This window comes from Daphnia magna, linkage group LG3 (assembly GCF_020631705.1).
Source record: "Daphnia magna isolate NIES linkage group LG3, ASM2063170v1.1, whole genome shotgun sequence".
Lineage (NCBI taxonomy): Eukaryota > Metazoa > Arthropoda > Branchiopoda > Diplostraca > Daphniidae > Daphnia > Daphnia magna.
This window is the reverse complement of record NC_059184.1, coordinates 5,171,764-5,188,764: the sequence shown is the minus strand read 5'-3', so window position 1 is coordinate 5,188,764 and position 17,001 is coordinate 5,171,764. Positions and strand designations below refer to the sequence as shown.

Genomic DNA, 17,001 nt, shown 5'->3' with positions numbered 1-17,001 from the left:
GGCGCTAGTAGTTGATTCCCCCGAACGGTGCAGAGAGTGCTTGTTTTGTGATTCTGGTGGGGTTTGCTGGTACACCGCTCGAGTTTTCTACTTTATTTTCCTTTAACTTGATGGTAGTTGGAGTTTTTATAAATATACCCTTCCATGGCCTCTTTCGATCGGGAATCAACTCATAAAGCAGGTAAAGATGATGTTTTGTTTATTTAAACGTATCAGATTGTCAAGTTTTGAAATCGATCATTTGTTTTAAAAAAAAGATATTAAAAAAAAAAAAAAAAAAAGAACTTACAGAGAGAGGGAGGGAGGGCTTCGTTTTGGGGTGCACTGGCCTTTGTAAGCCATTCTTGGCTCTTCAACATGCGAAACGCCGCTTAGGAGAGTTCGTACTTCGTAGTACGTTGCATGGAAATCGAGCGTTTTATTTATTTTCAATAAGTATTGGGGAAGAATTTTGGATTCGAGTTTTCTTTACATTTCTTAGTGTTTGACTTGTCGAATCGATCAAGCGGTTTAAGTGAGTGCTGAACTGAGAATAGCCGGTTGTGAATATGGCTTCACGTCATTTTGCAGGTGAAGACAGTGATGGTGGGGAAGGCGAAGAGGACGAGATTGTCAAGGGAGGTGGTTATGAAGATGAAGATCAATCCATGATGGATTCAGATGGCGTTGAAAAAGATGACGACGATGACTTTGACCCAGAGACTGGTGGAGGGAAAAAGAAGAAAAAATCTAAAAAGCACAAGTCCCGTAATGAAGATAAGAAGAGCAAAAAGAAGAAAAAGAAAAAGAAAGTTGAAAGTGCTGAACCCAGTGAGGCAGAAGAAGAACAGCCTGTGGATGAACCGGTTTCAAAAAAGAAACCAAAAGCTTCAAAGGCAGCCTCTGCTCAAAATGTAGTGGCTACAGACATGCCAAGTGTTGAAGAAGTCTGCTCAAACTTTGGGCTTCAAGACGTGGAGATTGATTATGAAAGTCCAGAATTTCAAAATCTTAACAATTGCAAACTTTTCCAGCAGCATGTTCGACCATTGATCCAGAAAGAAAACCCAAAGGTATTTTTGAACAAACCTTATTTTGTTTTAAAGATTTAACTGTCAAACCAATAATTTGTCAAAAAGGTCCCCATGTCAAAGCTCATGATGCTTGTCTCGGCCAAGTGGAGAGAATTTTCTGCTACTCTCCCTGCAGGTAATGATACACCTCCAGAAGAAGAAGCTGTTGAAGCTAGCACGAGTCGGCCATTGCGTAGCTCACGCAGTGCGGCATCGGGCCGAGAAGAGCCTGAACTTCCCGAAGATGATGAAGATGAAGACGATGAATTTGCCGAGAAAGGACGCAAAAAGCGCAGTAGAAAGCCAACTAAAGGCGGAAACGTGGTTGCAGGGAAAAAAGGAAAAGTTCCAACTATAAAAATTAAACTGGGCAAACGTAAGAGAACTAGCTCAGATGACTTCAGTGCTGATGAAAAGGATTCTGATGCAGAATTCGAACAAATGCTTAAAGAAGCTGAAGAGGCTTCCAAAGTTGTGGAAGAATCTAAAGGTAGTGTTAACATAATGGTCTGAAATATTCAATTTATTCTTTGCTTAATAATGTCTTCTTTACAGGCCAAGTAGCCGCCGTTCCTCGTAAAAAGGCAAAAACGAAAATCGGTGACAAAAACAAGAAAAAGAAAAAGACTCGTACTACTGCTAAATTTCCATCTGAAGAGGGTGACGGGTATGAAACCGATCATCAAGATTACTGTGAAGTTTGTCAGCAAGGGGGAGAAATCATCTTGTGTGATACCTGTCCAAGAGCTTACCATTTGGTTTGTTTTGATCCAGAGTTGGAAGAAGCTCCAGAGGGAAGATGGTCGTGCCCGCATTGTGAAGGAGAAGGTATAATTGGCGATGAAGAACCTTAGCTTTTCGTGGTTGATAATTCGTTTTTCCCTACTTATAGGAATCACGGCTAGTACCGTCACCGAGAAAGCTGGCAGGAATGCAGCAGATGATGATGAACATAGTGAATTCTGTCGTGTGTGTAAAGATGGGGGTGAGTTGCTGTGTTGCGACTCATGCACGTCTGCCTACCACACGTTTTGCCTGAATCCCCCGTTATCCGAAATTCCGGATGGTGATTGGAAGTGCCCCCGTTGTTCTGCAAAACCCTTACCATACAAGGTGAGCAAGATTCTTACATGGCGCTGGGTTGAGACTAAGGAAGAACCTGCCAAGGATAAAGTAGAAACAGCTGAAGCTACCCCTCGCAAGACACCGCCACGTCTACGAGAATTTTTCGTCAAATGGCACGAAAAATCGTATTGGCATTGTTCATGGATTTCTGAGTTACAATTAGAGGTCTTCCATGGAGCCATGTATCGATATTACATAAGAAAAGTTGATATGGAAGAACCACCAAAGTTAGATTGTGAAGAAGTGGATCTTGACGAAGCTCTCGAAGCTGAAGAAGAAGCTGCCGCCCAGAAAGTAAGAAAGGGAAAAGAGAAAGAGAAAGAAAAGGAAAAGGGTGAAGGAGAAAAAGAAGCAGTTAACTCGTCTCGCAAATGGCAGAAGAAACGAATTGAAGGTTTTGAAGAAATGGACTTGGAAAATCGTTTTTACCGTTATGGAATTCGACCGGAATGGCTGGTTGTCCATCGCGTTATTAATCACCGTACTCTGCGTGACAATCGCACACAATATCTTGTTAAATGGAGAGAATTGAATTACGATATGGCTTCCTGGGAAGAGGAAGGCCCAGAAGTGGAAATACCTGGACTTAAACGAGGGATTGAAGAGTATTTCGATCTTCGAGTTGCTTGCGGAGTAGACACACCAGCAAAGAAAAAGAGCAAGGGAAAATCACACAAAAAGGGCAAATCAAAGGAGGCAGCCGTTGAGGAAGAGCGTGAAACACCTCGTCGCTATAATCCACCACCTGAGAAGCCAAGTAGTAATCTAAGTCGGAAATGGGAACGACAGCCTGATTATATTGATGCGTCGGGTATGGCATTACATCCTTATCAAATGGAAGGCTTGAACTGGTTGCGCTACTCGTGGGGCCAAGGCACTGATACTATTCTGGCCGATGAAATGGGTCTGGGGAAAACTATTCAAACCATCACTTTCCTTTATTCTTTGTACAAGGAAGGACACTGCCGTGGACCGTTTTTGGTGGCAGTACCTTTGTCAACCATCATCAACTGGGAACGAGAATTTGAAACATGGGCTCCCGACTTTTACGTTGTAACTTATGTCGGAGACAAAGACTCTCGCGTGGTCATTCGCGAACATGAACTTTCCTTTGAAGAAGGCGCCGTCCGGGGAGGCAATAAAGCTTGCAAAATCCGCACTAGTTCGGTCAAGTTCCATGTTCTTTTAACCAGCTATGAATTGGTGTCGATTGATGCGGCTCTCTTAAACTCACTTGAATGGGCGGTTTTAGTCGTCGATGAAGCTCATCGTTTAAAGAACAATCAGTCCAAGTTTTTCCGCATCCTTAACAGCTATAACCTTCGCTACAAACTTCTTCTGACGGGAACGCCATTGCAAAACAATTTGGAGGAATTGTTTCATTTGCTCAACTTTCTTTGTCCAGATAAATTCAATGATTTGTTGGCCTTCACGAACGAGTTTGCCGACTTGGCGAAGGAAGAGCAAGTTAAACGACTGCACGATATGTTAGGTCCGCACATGTTGCGTCGTCTGAAGGCTGACGTGTTGAAAAATATGCCAACGAAATCTGAATTCATCGTTCGAGTTGAATTGTCGCCGATGCAGAAGAAGTACTACAAATACGTTCTGACACGTAACTTTGAAGCTCTAAATTCCCGAACGGGCGGCCAACAAGTGTCTTTGCTCAACATTATGATGGATTTGAAGAAGTGCTGCAACCATCCGTACCTTTTCCCAGTTGCATCCCAAGAAGCTCCCTGTTTACAAAATGGCATGTATGAGACTACTGCGTTAGTCAAAGCGTCTGGAAAGCTCGTCCTACTGTCAAAAATGCTTCGTGTTCTAAAAGAACAAGGACATCGTGTCCTGATCTTCTCTCAAATGACTAAAATGTTGGACATTTTAGAAGACTTCTTAGAGGGAGAGCAGTACAAATACGAGCGCATTGATGGTGGTATCACTGGTACCTTACGCCAGGATGCCATCGATCGCTTCAATGCGCCAGGAGCTCCCCAGTTTGTCTTTTTACTGTCTACCCGAGCAGGTGGCTTGGGTATCAACTTGGCAACGGCAGATACTGTCGTAATCTATGATTCAGACTGGAATCCTCATAACGATATCCAGGCCTTTTCTCGAGCTCATCGTATTGGACAAGCTAACAAGGTGTCTTCATTATTTCCTCATCAAATGTGCAAAAATAATCATACCTTTATTTCTATTCTTTTCTAACAGGTCATGATTTACCGATTTGTAACACGAAACTCGGTAGAAGAAAGGGTAACTCAGGTAGCAAAAAAAAAGATGATGTTGACGCATTTGGTTGTCCGTCCTGGAATGGGAGCCAAGGGAACTTTTTCTAAACAAGAACTTGACGATATCCTACGATTTGGTACGGAAGAGCTTTTTAAGGAAGAAGAAGGCAAAGAAGACGAAGCCATCCATTATGACGATGAGGCTATCAATCAGCTGGTCGATCGCTCTAATGAGGGCATAGAGCAAAAAGAGAGCTGGGCCAACGATTACTTGTCCTCTTTCAAGGTAGCATCTTATGTCACGAAAGAAGGTGATGATGAAGAGGAGCAGGATACGGAGATTATCAAACAAGAAGCAGAAAATACCGATCCTGCCTACTGGGAGAAACTTCTTCGTCACCACTACGAACAACAGCAAGAGGATTTGGCAAGATCTTTGGGTAAAGGAAAACGTGTCCGAAAACAGGTGAATAAATCTTGTAGTATTTTACATAGTAATATTTTGCGGTGTATGATTATGTTCAATCGTGAATTGTTTATCGCCATTTTTTCCGAAGGTCAACTACAATGACGGTGTCGAGGGACGGGACGATACTTCGTGGCAAGAAAATGTGTCGGACTACAACTCGGATTTTTCAGGGGCATCCGATGATGATAAAGAAGATGACGATTTTGACGATCGGGGAGATGAACCTGGTCGTGGTCGTCGGCGCAAGGGCACCGAACGTCGTGATGAGAAAGATCGTCCTTTGCCACCTCTCCTAGCCAGAGTTGGTGGTAACATGGAGGTAAAAAAAATCCCCCTTTATAGGTGTCACGCATTTTTGCCCTTGAATGTAAAAAAAGAAAAATCTCGGTTGTGTTTAAGAACAAAGCTGCAGCCGAGCTATTTTTGGGCTATAAAAAATAATTTGGCGAGATCATGGAGTGTTATATTTGAGTCATAATTAACGCTAAAGGCTCTCGCCTTCACTTTGGCACTATTTACAAGCTGTTTGATCGTGGAATTAAATTTCATATTCTACGATGACAGGTACTAGGGTTCAACGCTCGTCAGCGCAAGGCTTTCTTGAATGCGGTCATGCGTTACGGAATGCCTCCGCAAGATGCCTTCAACACACAATGGTAATTTTTCATTAGAGTTATGAATAAGATTCGTTCGTTAACTTCCTTTGTTGTATCACGCAGGTTGGTGCGGGATTTGCGAGGCAAATCTGAACGTAATTTCAAGGCGTATGTTTCACTCTTTATGCGCCATCTTTGTGAGCCTGGTGCTGATAATGCGGAAACCTTCGCCGACGGAGTACCACGAGAGGGTCTAAACCGTCAACATGTTTTAACTCGAATTGGTGTCATGTCGCTGATTCGTAAGAAAGTGCATGAATTCGAACACATAAACGGCTTTTATAGCATGCCAGAAGTCGCGGCTCGGGCCGCCGAGCTGGTGGCTGCCAAGGATAAAGCCATAGAGGATAAAATGACAACGTCTCATGCCCCATCAGGCGAAAGTAGTTCTGCTACGCCAGCCGTTTCAGCACCATCAACAGCGTGCCCATCTCCCACAACTATAGCCACAAATGAAGAAACCAAGAAAAAGGATGGGGAAGGCAAAACAGATCCAGATGACAAAAAAGAAACAGATTTTAAAAAAGAAAGCGAAGAAAAATCAAATCATGTTACCGAAAGGGAAAAGAAAGAGGATGAGGCGCCAAAGTCTGAACAGACTGAGTCCATGGAAATCGATGATGAAAATTCAAAGACCATTAAAGTAGAAGACGAAAGCAAAAAGGATAGCAAAACTGAAGAAAAGATTAAGAAAGAACCCAAAATGGAAGAAAAAGCTGAATCACCCGAGGTGGAGATCGAAAAGGTAGTGGTTGTTAAAGAAGAGAAGTCGGCGGAAGAGAAGGCAAAGGAACGGGAGCTTGCCAAAGAAGAGCGGAGCAAACGCAAATTCATGTTCAACATTGCAGATGGAGGCTTCACCGAATTACACACCTTATGGCAGAATGAAGAGAAAGCAGCCGTTCCGGGCAGGGAATACGAGATTTGGCACCGACGCCATGACTATTGGCTTTTGGCCGGTATTGTTACACATGGTTATGGAAGATGGCAAGATATACAAAACGATGTCCGTTATGCGATCATTAACGAACCATTCAAGATGGACGTCGGTAAAGGCAATTTCTTGGAAATAAAAAATAAATTTCTGGCACGTCGCTTCAAGTTGTTAGAGCAGGCATTGGTCATTGAAGAGCAACTCCGAAGAGCCGCGTACCTCAATCTGACGCAAGATTCGACTCACCCTGCCATGGCACTTAATGCCCGCTTCGCTGAAGTAGAATGTCTGGCTGAATCCCATCAACACCTGTCCAAGGAAAGTCTTGCAGGTAAGAATTACCATTTAAGTCAGGCTGACAACATGAGTTTTGTAACATTGCCATTATTTTCCTAGGAAACAAACCAGCGAATGCGGTACTGCATAAGGTTCTCAATCAACTGGAAGAGCTTCTTTCGGACATGAAATCCGATGTCTCTCGTCTCCCTGCCACTTTGGCGAGAATCCCTCCTGTGGCACAGCGCCTTCAGATGTCTGAACGGTCCATTTTGTCTCGTCTGGCTACCTCTGCAAGCCAACAAGCCGCCCAACAGCAAGCCCAAGCTGCTTTTGGTAACCACTTCCCACCGGGCTTGACCGGCGGCCAGATACCTTTCACAGGGCTTAACCTGGCCAATTTCCGGCCACAGTTCACGCTCCCTGGCCAGACTTCCACATCAAATTTGGCCATGACCGCTGCAGCGGCGGCTGCTGCAGCTGCTGCAGCAGCTGGAGTCCCCCAGGCAGCATTCCCTGGAACTTCTCCTCCTGGTTCTGATAGCAAATAGATGTTTCTTTAATGGCTTTTTTTTTAAATAGTATATCTTGCATAACTCACACTCACCCTTAATCTTCCATTTTTATTTCCCCTCAAAGGAGTTGATTGGCTGCTCAAAACATTCCTGCCCTCTACCCTGACGATTGTGCTGTCTTTTTCTGCTGAATACCCCGCCCTCTTCCCTCTTCTCCCACCAACGTTTTTTTGATTTGACTCTCGTAATCGCTGCTTCTTTCACTGTATTTATGACTTTAATTCTTTTCACTACATTTTTCCCCAATTTTGCCATTGTGTCCGGATTCATTCAAACCATGTTCTCTGTTTTACATGATTGTTCCATTTGTGTTGGCAAAGCGTTGACTTCCTTAAATGATAACCTTCATATCTGCGGATCGTAAGAATAAAACTAATGAATCTTCAACCTTAGCTGTCCTAAAGGAATTAGGACGTCGTGTTATACTAAATCTGTTCAGAAAAGCTGGGTGTCAATAGCCGTTAACGTTGTCCTGGATCGGCCCAAATGCAATAAAAATTTGATTTTTGTATGCCCTTTTATGTACCGGTCAGTCTCCTCCGGTACCCGAATCAGGTTCAGAATGAAAGAACTAAGGTAGTTTATAGGTGAGCATTAAATCAAGAATACCGACTTCATGCTATGAATAAAAAAGATCAACAGAATTGGAAGCTTTCCTAATTAGTGACTGACTGTAACCGTACACTATTTTACTAGCAAAATCCATGCATTATTTGTTTGATTTTAATGAAACGCTCTATTGAAATAAAAGCGAAAAAGCTCATATTGATATTGCGCGTGTGAAAGACGTCTTGGGCAGTGACAAATCTACCGATAATGCGCGAAGTATACAGGTTTAGGAGGTTAGAAATCATTCGTTTACGGGTGGTTGTCCCTATATCCTTGTCTTGGAACCACCACTGTCGCTTTGCCCGAATAAGAACTTCTTCTAGACGCTGAATCGTGCCCGCGTTCCAAGATGACTAAAAATGATAGCATTGCATCACATGATACCCGATGTGCATGCTGTATGGATGACCGTTCATGGACATGTGTCCTCGTAGGCGTTATTACTTTTGGCTTCATTGGTGGTTGCATCGCGGCTCTGATTGTTACACAAACCGGTCTTATGGAGTATTACAGACCAACGCCTTACGTGCCACCAAACAAAGCATTCTCTGTCGACTATCTTTCGCAAGGTTATCGATATGATTTTTACAAGGAAAAAGAAACATATGAGAACGCTCACCGGATTTGTGAACTACATAATACATCACTATTAATGTTCAACAGCAGTCAGGAGGAAAAGGAAATTGACTGTTATTTAAACGTCCGAAATAACGCAGAAGAAGAGCAGCTCACTTTATGGCTAAACGAAACAGTTATATTTGGAGGGCCACATATGTACGCAAGACTTGCTTCGTTTTTTTCCCACAACAGAGAAGAGGTTGTTTTAAAGACGATCCAGGTCTTTGCAGAAAATGGGTGTGATATCCAGAAAAATTTCGCCGAAAATCAAGAAATGTGGACGGCTGACCAGGAAAACAACTCGACCGAGACAACATACTACATAGAGAAATTATATGGAAACAATGGCTTGCGTAGTATGACACAAGGAGGCACTAATGGCTGTTGGAATCTTGTCCGTTGGAATTTGGCTTTGGCTAAAAAGCATAATTTTATCTGCAAATCACAACAGGCAGACGAAATAGTTGACAAGGTCTCATACTGGGGATATAACCAGCACAAGTCCTTCGCGAAAATGTATTGTAATACATGAAAATTCTGCCAGAATTTGACGTTATTCCCTACGTTTGTCTGAGCATCAAATACCTCATAGTAAATAAACAACAAGTTCAATTCTAGCTAAAGTTATTTTGCTCCCTTTATTTGTTAATTGTGAATGAAACAACAAAGAGTAGTGCTTCTAACATCCATTGGAACCTCCTTTTGACCGGTAAGTCAAATCATGTGTGATTTCAAACAATAATAAAGAAGAGAAGTTTATGTAACTCTTTCTATGGACTACAGAAATATTGAACAAAATGTGACAGAGATGATGAGAGACTTGTTAAAACATTAGGCTGAAAATCACCATTCGCTGATCCTTCCTACTTCTTTGTGTGATGGTGATTTTTATCGTCTTCGAGGTCACGCTCGGCGTGCTCCTCACTGTCATGTCCGCTGTTGCTGCGGGACTCGGCTTCTAGATCTTCAAAGTCTTTGGTGTTGCCAAATGACGAGAGTTCAGAAGCTTTATTGGTTCCGTATCCTGTGGCCGTCTACTTCGTTCAACAATACCTTGTGTAGTATTAAGAAAAGTAAGTTTTCTTTTGCTATTTATATTTACCTGTCCCAACTGAAAACCAGAACGGGGAGCTTGGTTCTCCTCGGCCTGATGCTGCTTCGAGTCCGCTGATTCGTAGTTCTTTTTACCATGCTGAGTTGCAACATTATGGCTCCCATGATGATCCTTGCCGTGGTCCATTTCAGTCAAAGTTTGACAAAACCGTACAGTTAAGGCGGAGGTAGATTCAAGATTATTGGTTATTGCGCTCTCGCACTGTCATTATATAGCTGCCCACTCTTAGTTGGTTGCCGAGGAAACACGGGCATTGGCCAGCATCAACAAAATAATCGAAAACAAAGACTGCTAGTTGGGGAAGTTGGTGAATGCATTACTCGGAAACTTTCATATTCAGTGAACTCGTGAATTAAAGAACAGGTTTGGGATACTATGTTAGGTTACCAACGTATTGTTCCGTAACCAGACAGTTAGGCAGATCGGTCACCATGGTTTCGACGCAGTAAACATAAAACCACATCATCTTTAGAAATGTATCAACCAGCACAGATTCAGTTTTATCACCCAAGCCCATACAGAATCTAATGGAACTTCATTTGTGGGGAAAGATTTAATCATTCGAAACAAGTTACAAAAACCAATAATCCAACCGTAGTTAAGGAAATCGTGTGCTATAACACATATGCTACGCTTTGTGTACGAAATTAACTATGACACTGAAGGTCTTCGTAGTAACATGTGCAAAGCGATTGTTCCTGCGTTCTTTGTAAAGTTGCAATTCAAAATTTTTTCGCAAAAGGAAAACTGATGGGGCAAATTTTAAATAACTTCAATGAGGGAAAATCACAAATTCTTTGGTGGTTCATTCTGTATCTTATTAAATGAGATGTGCAATAAAATGTAAATATAATCAAAAGTTATTATGGTAACAATGATTCCTCTGGTCGTTGCGATGCAAGAGAAAGATTCGTTAAAAAGGCAATTTAAGTAAGGCACGAGTAGAGAAGAGATTCTTAAAGCTGCATACATAATTTCAAACATTATCGCTTGTCTTCACTGGATCTATAAGCTGAGAGAATTCGCAGAATTAGTATCATTCTTCAAAACTATGACTTACAAATTGTATCAAGCTTGCGAGCTGGGTACCCCGACAATCATTACCTGTTGCACAGATGGTTCTGCTCGATATTCTTCATCGTCTAACTGAATCATTAAATCTGTCAGACGACGCGCTTTTCTCATCTCATTTTGCTCGATAATAGTGCAAAGATGCTCAGTCAACAGATCTTTGCGCTCTCTTTTGCTAAAAAGTAGCTGCTTAGCTTCCACGAACTCGTGCTCCGCTTTCATGTAGCGTTTCCTAATTGAACATGGAGTAGACAGTTCAACCAAGTTCAACTGAATTTCTTTATTTATTACTCAGCTTCTGCAAGCTCCACACTTGCCATTTCAATATGGCTTCTCAGGATGCAAACATCATTGCTCAGATTTGCATCAAGTTTAGATAGCTCTTCTTGAATTTGTTGTAACTTCAACGCTTCAGTCTGAGTCTTCATTTTCCTAAATAATGTTGGCTAAAAAATGAAATGCAGTATATTTTATGAACATAATGCTAATGCAAACCTCAGTGCTAAAGCTTTTGCCAACATTTGTTTTTTCAGACGGTTTTGTTCCTCAATAAGTTTTTGCTTCTTTTCGAATTCATCTAGGTTAACCAGATTCTTTTTTCCTCCATTCTGAAGCAAATCAACTGGCAATGCAGAATTAGGTGACTGTGAGCAAGGTGACTCATCAACTTGATGGTTGACATCCTGTGTCTCAAGGTTAGCTTGTTCTCCTGTAAACACAGTTTCATTTTCTTGTGGTACAGTCTCCATTATTTCAAATGATGTAGGCCTATCTTCTAAGATTCTTAGCTTTACATGAACTGGAGATTCAGATCCTTTTTCCTGGTAGCATAAGGAGATGAATTAGTTCAAACCTATTATGGTGCATTAGCTCTCATTTTAAAAGAACCTGTTTGGTTTTGGTTAAGAATAATGCCTCAGCAGGTAGACCATCTGTGTGGTGGGCACTCATGTTTAAAAAATGTGGTGTTTTCTTTGAATTTACTTTAGATTTCTTCGACAAAGATGGTGATTTTACTTCCTTGTTCTCAGTGATGTCGGCATCTTGCAGGTCATTCTCTAAAGGTCTTTTAAATTAATAAAAATTCTTCAAAACTAAATAAGAAATTATTACTTAGCCTTTCGGCATCATCCAGTTCAGATTTTATCTTCGCTTGATCTGCGGGCGAAAATCCTGACCACGGTGTCTCCATTTAGATTTTAGGTTTGCAACTTGAAAGTTTATTTACCTTCCGTTTTATTTTGACACGTATGTACGAAGCCCTCTAGCGGCAAATGTAGAAGCTTTTTCTTGCAAATTTGATCGCTAGATGGCATGATATAAAAAAAGGAAAGGTCCATCGAACTATGGAAGTAAAACCAACATGGTCTCCACGTACAGTATCCTCCACAAAAAAGAGGCACCCCCCCGGTAGCCCAAAAAATAAAAATTCCTTATGAGCACTAGATGGCATAGTTTTTACTTGCAAAATACAAACAAAAAAAAGCATGCAACTTTTTTTTTGTTTGTTTTGACTGCAAAAACGAGACAGTTGCCATGATTTCAGTTTCCCGATAGGGATAGACCAAGATCGGATGCTGAGTTGCCAAGGCTGAATTCCGACCTGGGGTATTTTTCCTCTCGGGCCCTATAGGAGGGAAATGAAAAATAATATATTTAATTAAGTTGTAGTTAGTTTTATTACAAAATCTTTTGGAATCGTGTACTATACCTCTGTGCTGATATAATACAAAAAATTTTATCTCCAAAAAAGCTGTTATTTTTCCAGGAAACTTTTTGAAAGGTACTTGTTTACCTTTCCACAACACCCCCCCCCCCCTCCCCGTATTACAACTGTAGAACAAGAAGCAGACGTTTTTCTAAGTAAATTTCTTTTTCCTTATGAATAAATCCTTTAGCATAATCAGATAACTTAAAAAGACTAATTGTGTCAAATAACTCATTACTGACATCACAAACTACACTACCCATGACATAAAAAACGAAAACAGTTTGACACTACAGTCACTAGTCACAGTCAATCACTTTACGTCTGCTACGGTACATTGTAAACAAGTACCTTTCAAAAAGTTTCCTGGAAAAATAACAGCTTTTTTGGAGATAAAATTTTTTGTATTATATCAGCACAGAGGTATAGTACACGATTCCAAAAGATTTTGTAATAAAACTAACTAAAACTTAATTAAATATATTATTTTTCATTTCCCTCCTATAGGGCCCGAGAGGAAAAATACCCCAGGTCGGAATTCAGCCTTGGCAACTCAGCATCCGATCTTGGTCTATTCTATCAAAACTCGCATTTCCCAACCCCCTGATACAGGCACCCTTACCCTTCTACAACGACCGGTGGATCGACCGTCACTTTTTCTGAGACTTTACCCCAGAGATGGCGCGGCAATTTCAGGGGTGTCCGCACTAATCTTTCATTCGTTTTTTTTTTTTTAGATGCTGTGCCGCTGAGATTGGTCTCCATTTGTAGAGGAAATAACGCAGCAGCTCCCGGTCGAGTCCCCGTTTTTATCGACTGAACGACGAAGGAGTGTGGAGCAGTTTAGTCAGCCAACTCGAGTCGATTTCAGGGTCTCGTACGTATCCTTTATACGTTTTCTTATTTTAGATGCTGCGTCGCAAAACTTGACGTCGTGTTGTAGAGGAGATAACGCGGAGATTAACGAAGGGGTTCTGTCAATTATCGGCTCAACAATAAAGTAATGCGGAGCAATCTAAGAGCGACTCGACATTTCTGGAGATTTTTTTTCAGAGAGATGGCACGTCGGTCATGAAGATAGGGAAAAATCAGGCCGCGAAGTTATTTTTCAAGGCAAGGCTTTGTGCGTCGCCCGGCAACGGTCAGGTTTTTTCACAGGCCGTGTGAGCTCCATTGTTTCGATCATGGTCGTCTACATAAAAAGGGGCAACTACGGAACGCCGTTTGATCCACTTTTTAATAGACAACTCTTTTTCGATAGTTGTCCGTTTATTTAGCAAACAAATAAAAAACTTGTACTGCCATGTAGCGATTTCGATAAACGACGCCTTCAAGGGAGGAGGAGTCTACAACATATTGAATTTATCGATCGATTGTTAGGCCGATTTCGAACAGCATTGTATAGTTAATGAATGACAACTTGACGAGATCTCGACACGCACGTTGGAAGTGTACGCGTGTTTGCACCTCGATGAGCGTTGCACAATAACAAAGCTCCGTTGGTGAGCTTATTGATTAATAAAGATATTTAAGGCATTATCCAATTAGTCATGCCATAATGTCTCACTTTGTTGGCAGCTAGGTGAAGTCCTTGAGTGCCTCAAGAAGGAATCGCCGAGCATCGTCATACAGGTAAAAATCATGGAAGTTTTTTTGTTTAGTTTTACATGTTCAATAATTTGATTTTGTTTGGTTTTAGCAGTATTTTTTCCTTCGACAATTAATCTTGCATCTCCAACCGTGGAATGAGTTACATGTGACTCGAGACAAACAAACAGTGCAATTGCAACCATATAATTAGTCAGCGGTAAACAACACATTCTATCTGAGAATAGTTTAGACTTTTTGAGCGTATCTTTTGTTTATCACATGTTGCATTTTAATTACTGTTATTTTTAAATTTATATCCATGGTTTTTCTTCGACTAGATATAAATTTGCCATATCTCCATGCCAACCACAAGGATTCTGCTTTTGCACACACCTTCATTATTAATGTGTTTCTTCAGGTATGGTCACTATCAGCAGCTTTACACACAGTGTGCATCGTGAATACACCAATCCAAGAGAAAACATTCCAATGGAAAATATTGAGAATTTCTGCCCTTCTATCCTGAACTACACAATGCTGGTTTGTATAAATAGGCATAAAAAAACCTATCAACAGTATTTTTAGTTTGCAGTTTGCTTTAACATACAACTCTATGGCATGTTGATATTAGCTAAATTTTTATTATTTATAGTATTAGACGGTACAAAAAATTCTTCTCTCGGAAGTTTATGACTTTGGACTTGCTTGAGATGACCCTTGAGCCAAGAAGCTTTTCCTGCTTTGTGTGGACAGGAATATTAGAGGCATTGATGTCTGAAACCAACAAGTGTCTTGCAAAGAAAGTAAAAAGAAACATTGATGTTGGTCATCCTCTGAGTGATGCTGAAGCCTGGTAAGAAGAAAAAATAGTATGAGTATTTGCTGCATCATTACTATTATAGTTTGTATCTTTTAGGTATCTTATTGATCAATAATTGGTTCTATTCATGGGGAAAAGAATGTTGTGTGGGAGAAACAGGGGTCATTCCGCTGAAATTGAATTAATTCTGGCGCTCGACATCACCGATTTTTTTAATTTTTTTACAGTGTATTCATTGTGTTGGTATAAAATTTTCTGTAAAGGGAAAAATTTTTCCCGTTTACCAAATTCGAAATAAAAAATCTAAAAGATTCAGTTTTTTTTTATTTTAAAAATGCTTTTTTTTCTTAAAATTGTAATTGTCACCTCTTCCTTTTGCGCTACAGGGTTAAAAAGTAGTGAAAAGATAGAGAATTTTTTCTCTTTTTAATGATCTATTTGGATCGGGAATTTTTCGAAAATAAAGTTAGGTAATTGGGGTTTAAACATTTTTTTTTAAATGAGCCTAGCGGAAATATGTTAGCTTCGATTTTTATTTTTTTCACTCATCGATAGATCTCGAGTATGCGCATTCTTTTGTAAAAATTTTGAGTCTTACCCGTTTCCCGTTTATTATTTATAAATTTTCAAAGTTTTTATTATTCGCCCTATCTCTTACACGGAGAACCTGTTCATGGTCATAGGGTCGTCTCTAGAGACTTTCGATTGGCAACCGCTCAGGGTTGCTGGGTAAAGGCGCGAGGTTTGAATTAGCTTTCGTAAATATATATGATTAAACGCAAACAAATTTTTGTTAAAATCCATCCGCCATACGGTTTGTATATTTAACAGAAATTTCATTATATTCTTCTTGGTTAATTTTTAAAATGCGGGGTAGGCGGGTAGTATGACAAAGAGAATCAATTTTCAATAGAACACTATGCAGTGACACCATGGCAAAATCATTCGTTGGTTTGTACCCTCTCATGAAGCCTGACTCACCATCAGGGGACATGAATTTAATTTTAAATTCGTTGTTTTCTTCATCAACTGTACAGATTTGCGCAATATACCATAAACCGTTATCTTCATATATACAAGCAATAAAATCATTAACATGACATGTTTCAAATGTGAAAGTGCTTTGATCAGGCAGTACATCACATACTTTAAAGTCTGAATCCATTCCAGAAAGGGGAGAAGCTTTAAGCTGGAAGGAATTAAGCGGAACATAGCAATGAAGAGAGCGGGTTCCCTGAACTACGGAAGCTTGATCCATCCTCCTCTCAATTGTAGCCGCATTACTTTGAACGGAATGGGAACTCACATAAAAGGTCTTTATATCGACATTCTCCGTTGCCCAATTAAAAAGTTGTTCAGGGGAAGTTATGTGATTGTTGCTGTGTCGTTGCAGGCTAGCTAATCTAGCTAAACGTTTCAATGTGCCCCCAATGCCGTCACAGGCACTTTTGCCATGACATGACGCAAAAAAATGCCATTCGGCCATCAAACCAAAATCTGCTTCATGGCTGCACAAATTAGCAAAATTCTTTTTGTTTTTGTATTGGCTGGCTGCTCCATCGGTAAAGTAAATCACTTTTTTCAATAGAGGATTGATTGATTTCAAGTGAGTCAGAACCGGTCGCAGAAACGCGTGAACGGCAAGCGTGTCATGCGTCGAATGGTCACTTATTACGCAAAGAGGCACGTTAAAAGCAGAACCATTTTCATTTTTCATGTATGCCATAAATGGCAGTAAAGTTGCGCTATCGTTCATCCAATAATAGCCCTGAATAGCATCTTGAATTATAAATGCGAAATTTTCCGAAAAATCACTTACTAGTACGCAAGAATCGATGCCGACGTTTGCCTTGCTCTGAGCGAAAAAAGAGCTCTGAGAGCGCGCGATATAGTGATGCTTTGTTAAATTACTAATTAATTTAACGAGTGATTCAATGAATTCTTCTTTTTCTTCCGTGATCGTTTCAAGTTTGCTGCCATCAGTCTGTGTCCATTTCTTATATATAATTTGTTCCTCTTCTTCATCTGATAAGTCACTGAGAAATTGGCGCAAAATTTCCGTCCCAGGACAAGATGCGCAACGTGTCATCATACAGTCCTATTATAAAAAAAGAAAAAATATAGAACTTTGAAAACAATAATTTAAAAAA

The 17,001-nt window shown here is 40.6% G+C and overlaps 4 protein-coding genes and 1 long non-coding RNA gene across 11 annotated transcripts; 3 read left to right on the top strand and 2 right to left on the bottom strand.

Moving 5' to 3' along the window:
• Positions 1 to 23: 23 nt before the first annotated feature.
• LOC116919841 (chromodomain-helicase-DNA-binding protein Mi-2 homolog) lies at positions 24 to 7,708 on the top strand. The gene is made up of 10 exons (XM_032925892.2): positions 24 to 181; positions 571 to 1,052; positions 1,119 to 1,542; positions 1,608 to 1,880; positions 1,945 to 4,322; positions 4,392 to 4,877; positions 4,969 to 5,199; positions 5,445 to 5,536; positions 5,600 to 6,801; positions 6,867 to 7,708. Exons 1-10 carry the CDS (start codon positions 145 to 147, stop codon positions 7,295 to 7,297), a joined length of 6,036 nt encoding a protein of 2,011 aa, XP_032781783.2. The 5' UTR covers positions 24 to 144; the 3' UTR covers positions 7,298 to 7,708.
• A 146-nt stretch (positions 7,709 to 7,854) lies between these two features.
• On the top strand, positions 7,855 to 10,232 carry LOC116918487. The gene is made up of 2 exons (XM_045170757.1): positions 7,855 to 9,257; positions 9,332 to 10,232. Exon 1 carries the CDS (start codon positions 8,280 to 8,282, stop codon positions 9,078 to 9,080), a length of 801 nt encoding a protein of 266 aa, XP_045026692.1. The 5' UTR covers positions 7,855 to 8,279; the 3' UTR covers positions 9,081 to 9,257; positions 9,332 to 10,232.
• LOC116919862 lies at positions 9,168 to 10,043 on the bottom strand. The gene is made up of 2 exons (XM_032925923.2): positions 9,651 to 10,043; positions 9,168 to 9,582 (listed from the first exon to the last, which is right to left on the bottom strand). The coding sequence occupies exons 1-2, from the start codon at positions 9,786 to 9,788 to the stop codon at positions 9,412 to 9,414; spliced, it is 309 nt and encodes a 102-aa protein (XP_032781814.2). The 5' UTR covers positions 9,789 to 10,043; the 3' UTR covers positions 9,168 to 9,411.
• A 226-nt stretch (positions 10,233 to 10,458) lies between the features above and the next one.
• LOC116919855 (RAB6-interacting golgin) lies at positions 10,459 to 12,009 on the bottom strand. Its single transcript, XM_032925914.2, has 6 exons — positions 11,847 to 12,009; positions 11,622 to 11,791; positions 11,229 to 11,554; positions 11,025 to 11,165; positions 10,767 to 10,965; positions 10,459 to 10,674 (listed from the first exon to the last, which is right to left on the bottom strand). The coding sequence occupies exons 1-6, from the start codon at positions 11,923 to 11,925 to the stop codon at positions 10,639 to 10,641; spliced, it is 951 nt and encodes a 316-aa protein (XP_032781805.2). The 5' UTR covers positions 11,926 to 12,009; the 3' UTR covers positions 10,459 to 10,638.
• Positions 12,010 to 13,262: 1,253 nt separating this feature from the next.
• On the top strand, positions 13,263 to 15,135 carry LOC123470483. Of its 7 annotated transcripts, XR_006644149.1 has the most exons (6): positions 13,718 to 13,943; positions 14,020 to 14,073; positions 14,141 to 14,248; positions 14,450 to 14,571; positions 14,684 to 14,884; positions 14,948 to 15,132. It is a non-coding gene; the product is annotated as an uncharacterized LOC123470483 (long non-coding RNA). The 7 variants fall into 7 exon arrangements; XR_006644154.1 differs by lacking the exon at positions 13,718 to 13,943 and adding an exon at positions 13,263 to 13,318 and having other exon boundaries at positions 14,144 to 14,248; positions 14,450 to 14,884; positions 14,948 to 15,133; XR_006644153.1 differs by lacking the exon at positions 13,718 to 13,943 and adding an exon at positions 13,263 to 13,318 and having other exon boundaries at positions 14,450 to 14,884; positions 14,948 to 15,133.
• The last annotated feature ends 1,866 nt before the right edge of the window (positions 15,136 to 17,001 follow it).

Bases quoted from the DNA above. Each gene is read 5' to 3' on its own strand.
- LOC116919841 (XM_032925892.2), top strand. From the start codon at position 145: ATGGCCTCTTTCGATCGGGAATCAACTCATAAAGCAG. The intron at 4,323-4,391 runs GTGTCTTCATTA...CTTTTCTAACAG, and splicing joins GTATTGGACAAGCTAACAAG to GTCATGATTTACCGATTTGT. The intron at 4,878-4,968 runs GTGAATAAATCT...TTTTTTCCGAAG, and splicing joins GAAAACGTGTCCGAAAACAG to GTCAACTACAATGACGGTGT.
- LOC116918487 (XM_045170757.1), top strand. From the start codon at position 8,280: ATGACTAAAAATGATAGCATTGCATCACATGATACCCGATGTGCATGC.
- LOC116919862 (XM_032925923.2), bottom strand. From the start codon at position 9,788: ATGGACCACGGCAAGGATCATCATGGGAGCCATAATGTTGCAACTCAG. The intron at 9,583-9,650 runs GTAAATATAAAT...TGAACGAAGTAG, and splicing joins CTGGTTTTCAGTTGGGACAG to ACGGCCACAGGATACGGAAC.
- LOC116919855 (XM_032925914.2), bottom strand. From the start codon at position 11,925: ATGGAGACACCGTGGTCAGGATTTTCGCCCGCAGATCAAGCGAAGATA. The intron at 11,792-11,846 runs GTAATAATTTCT...AAAGACCTTTAG, and splicing joins GGATGATGCCGAAAGGCTAA to AGAATGACCTGCAAGATGCC. The intron at 11,166-11,228 runs GTTTGCATTAGC...AACATTATTTAG, and splicing joins GCAAAAGCTTTAGCACTGAG to GAAAATGAAGACTCAGACTG.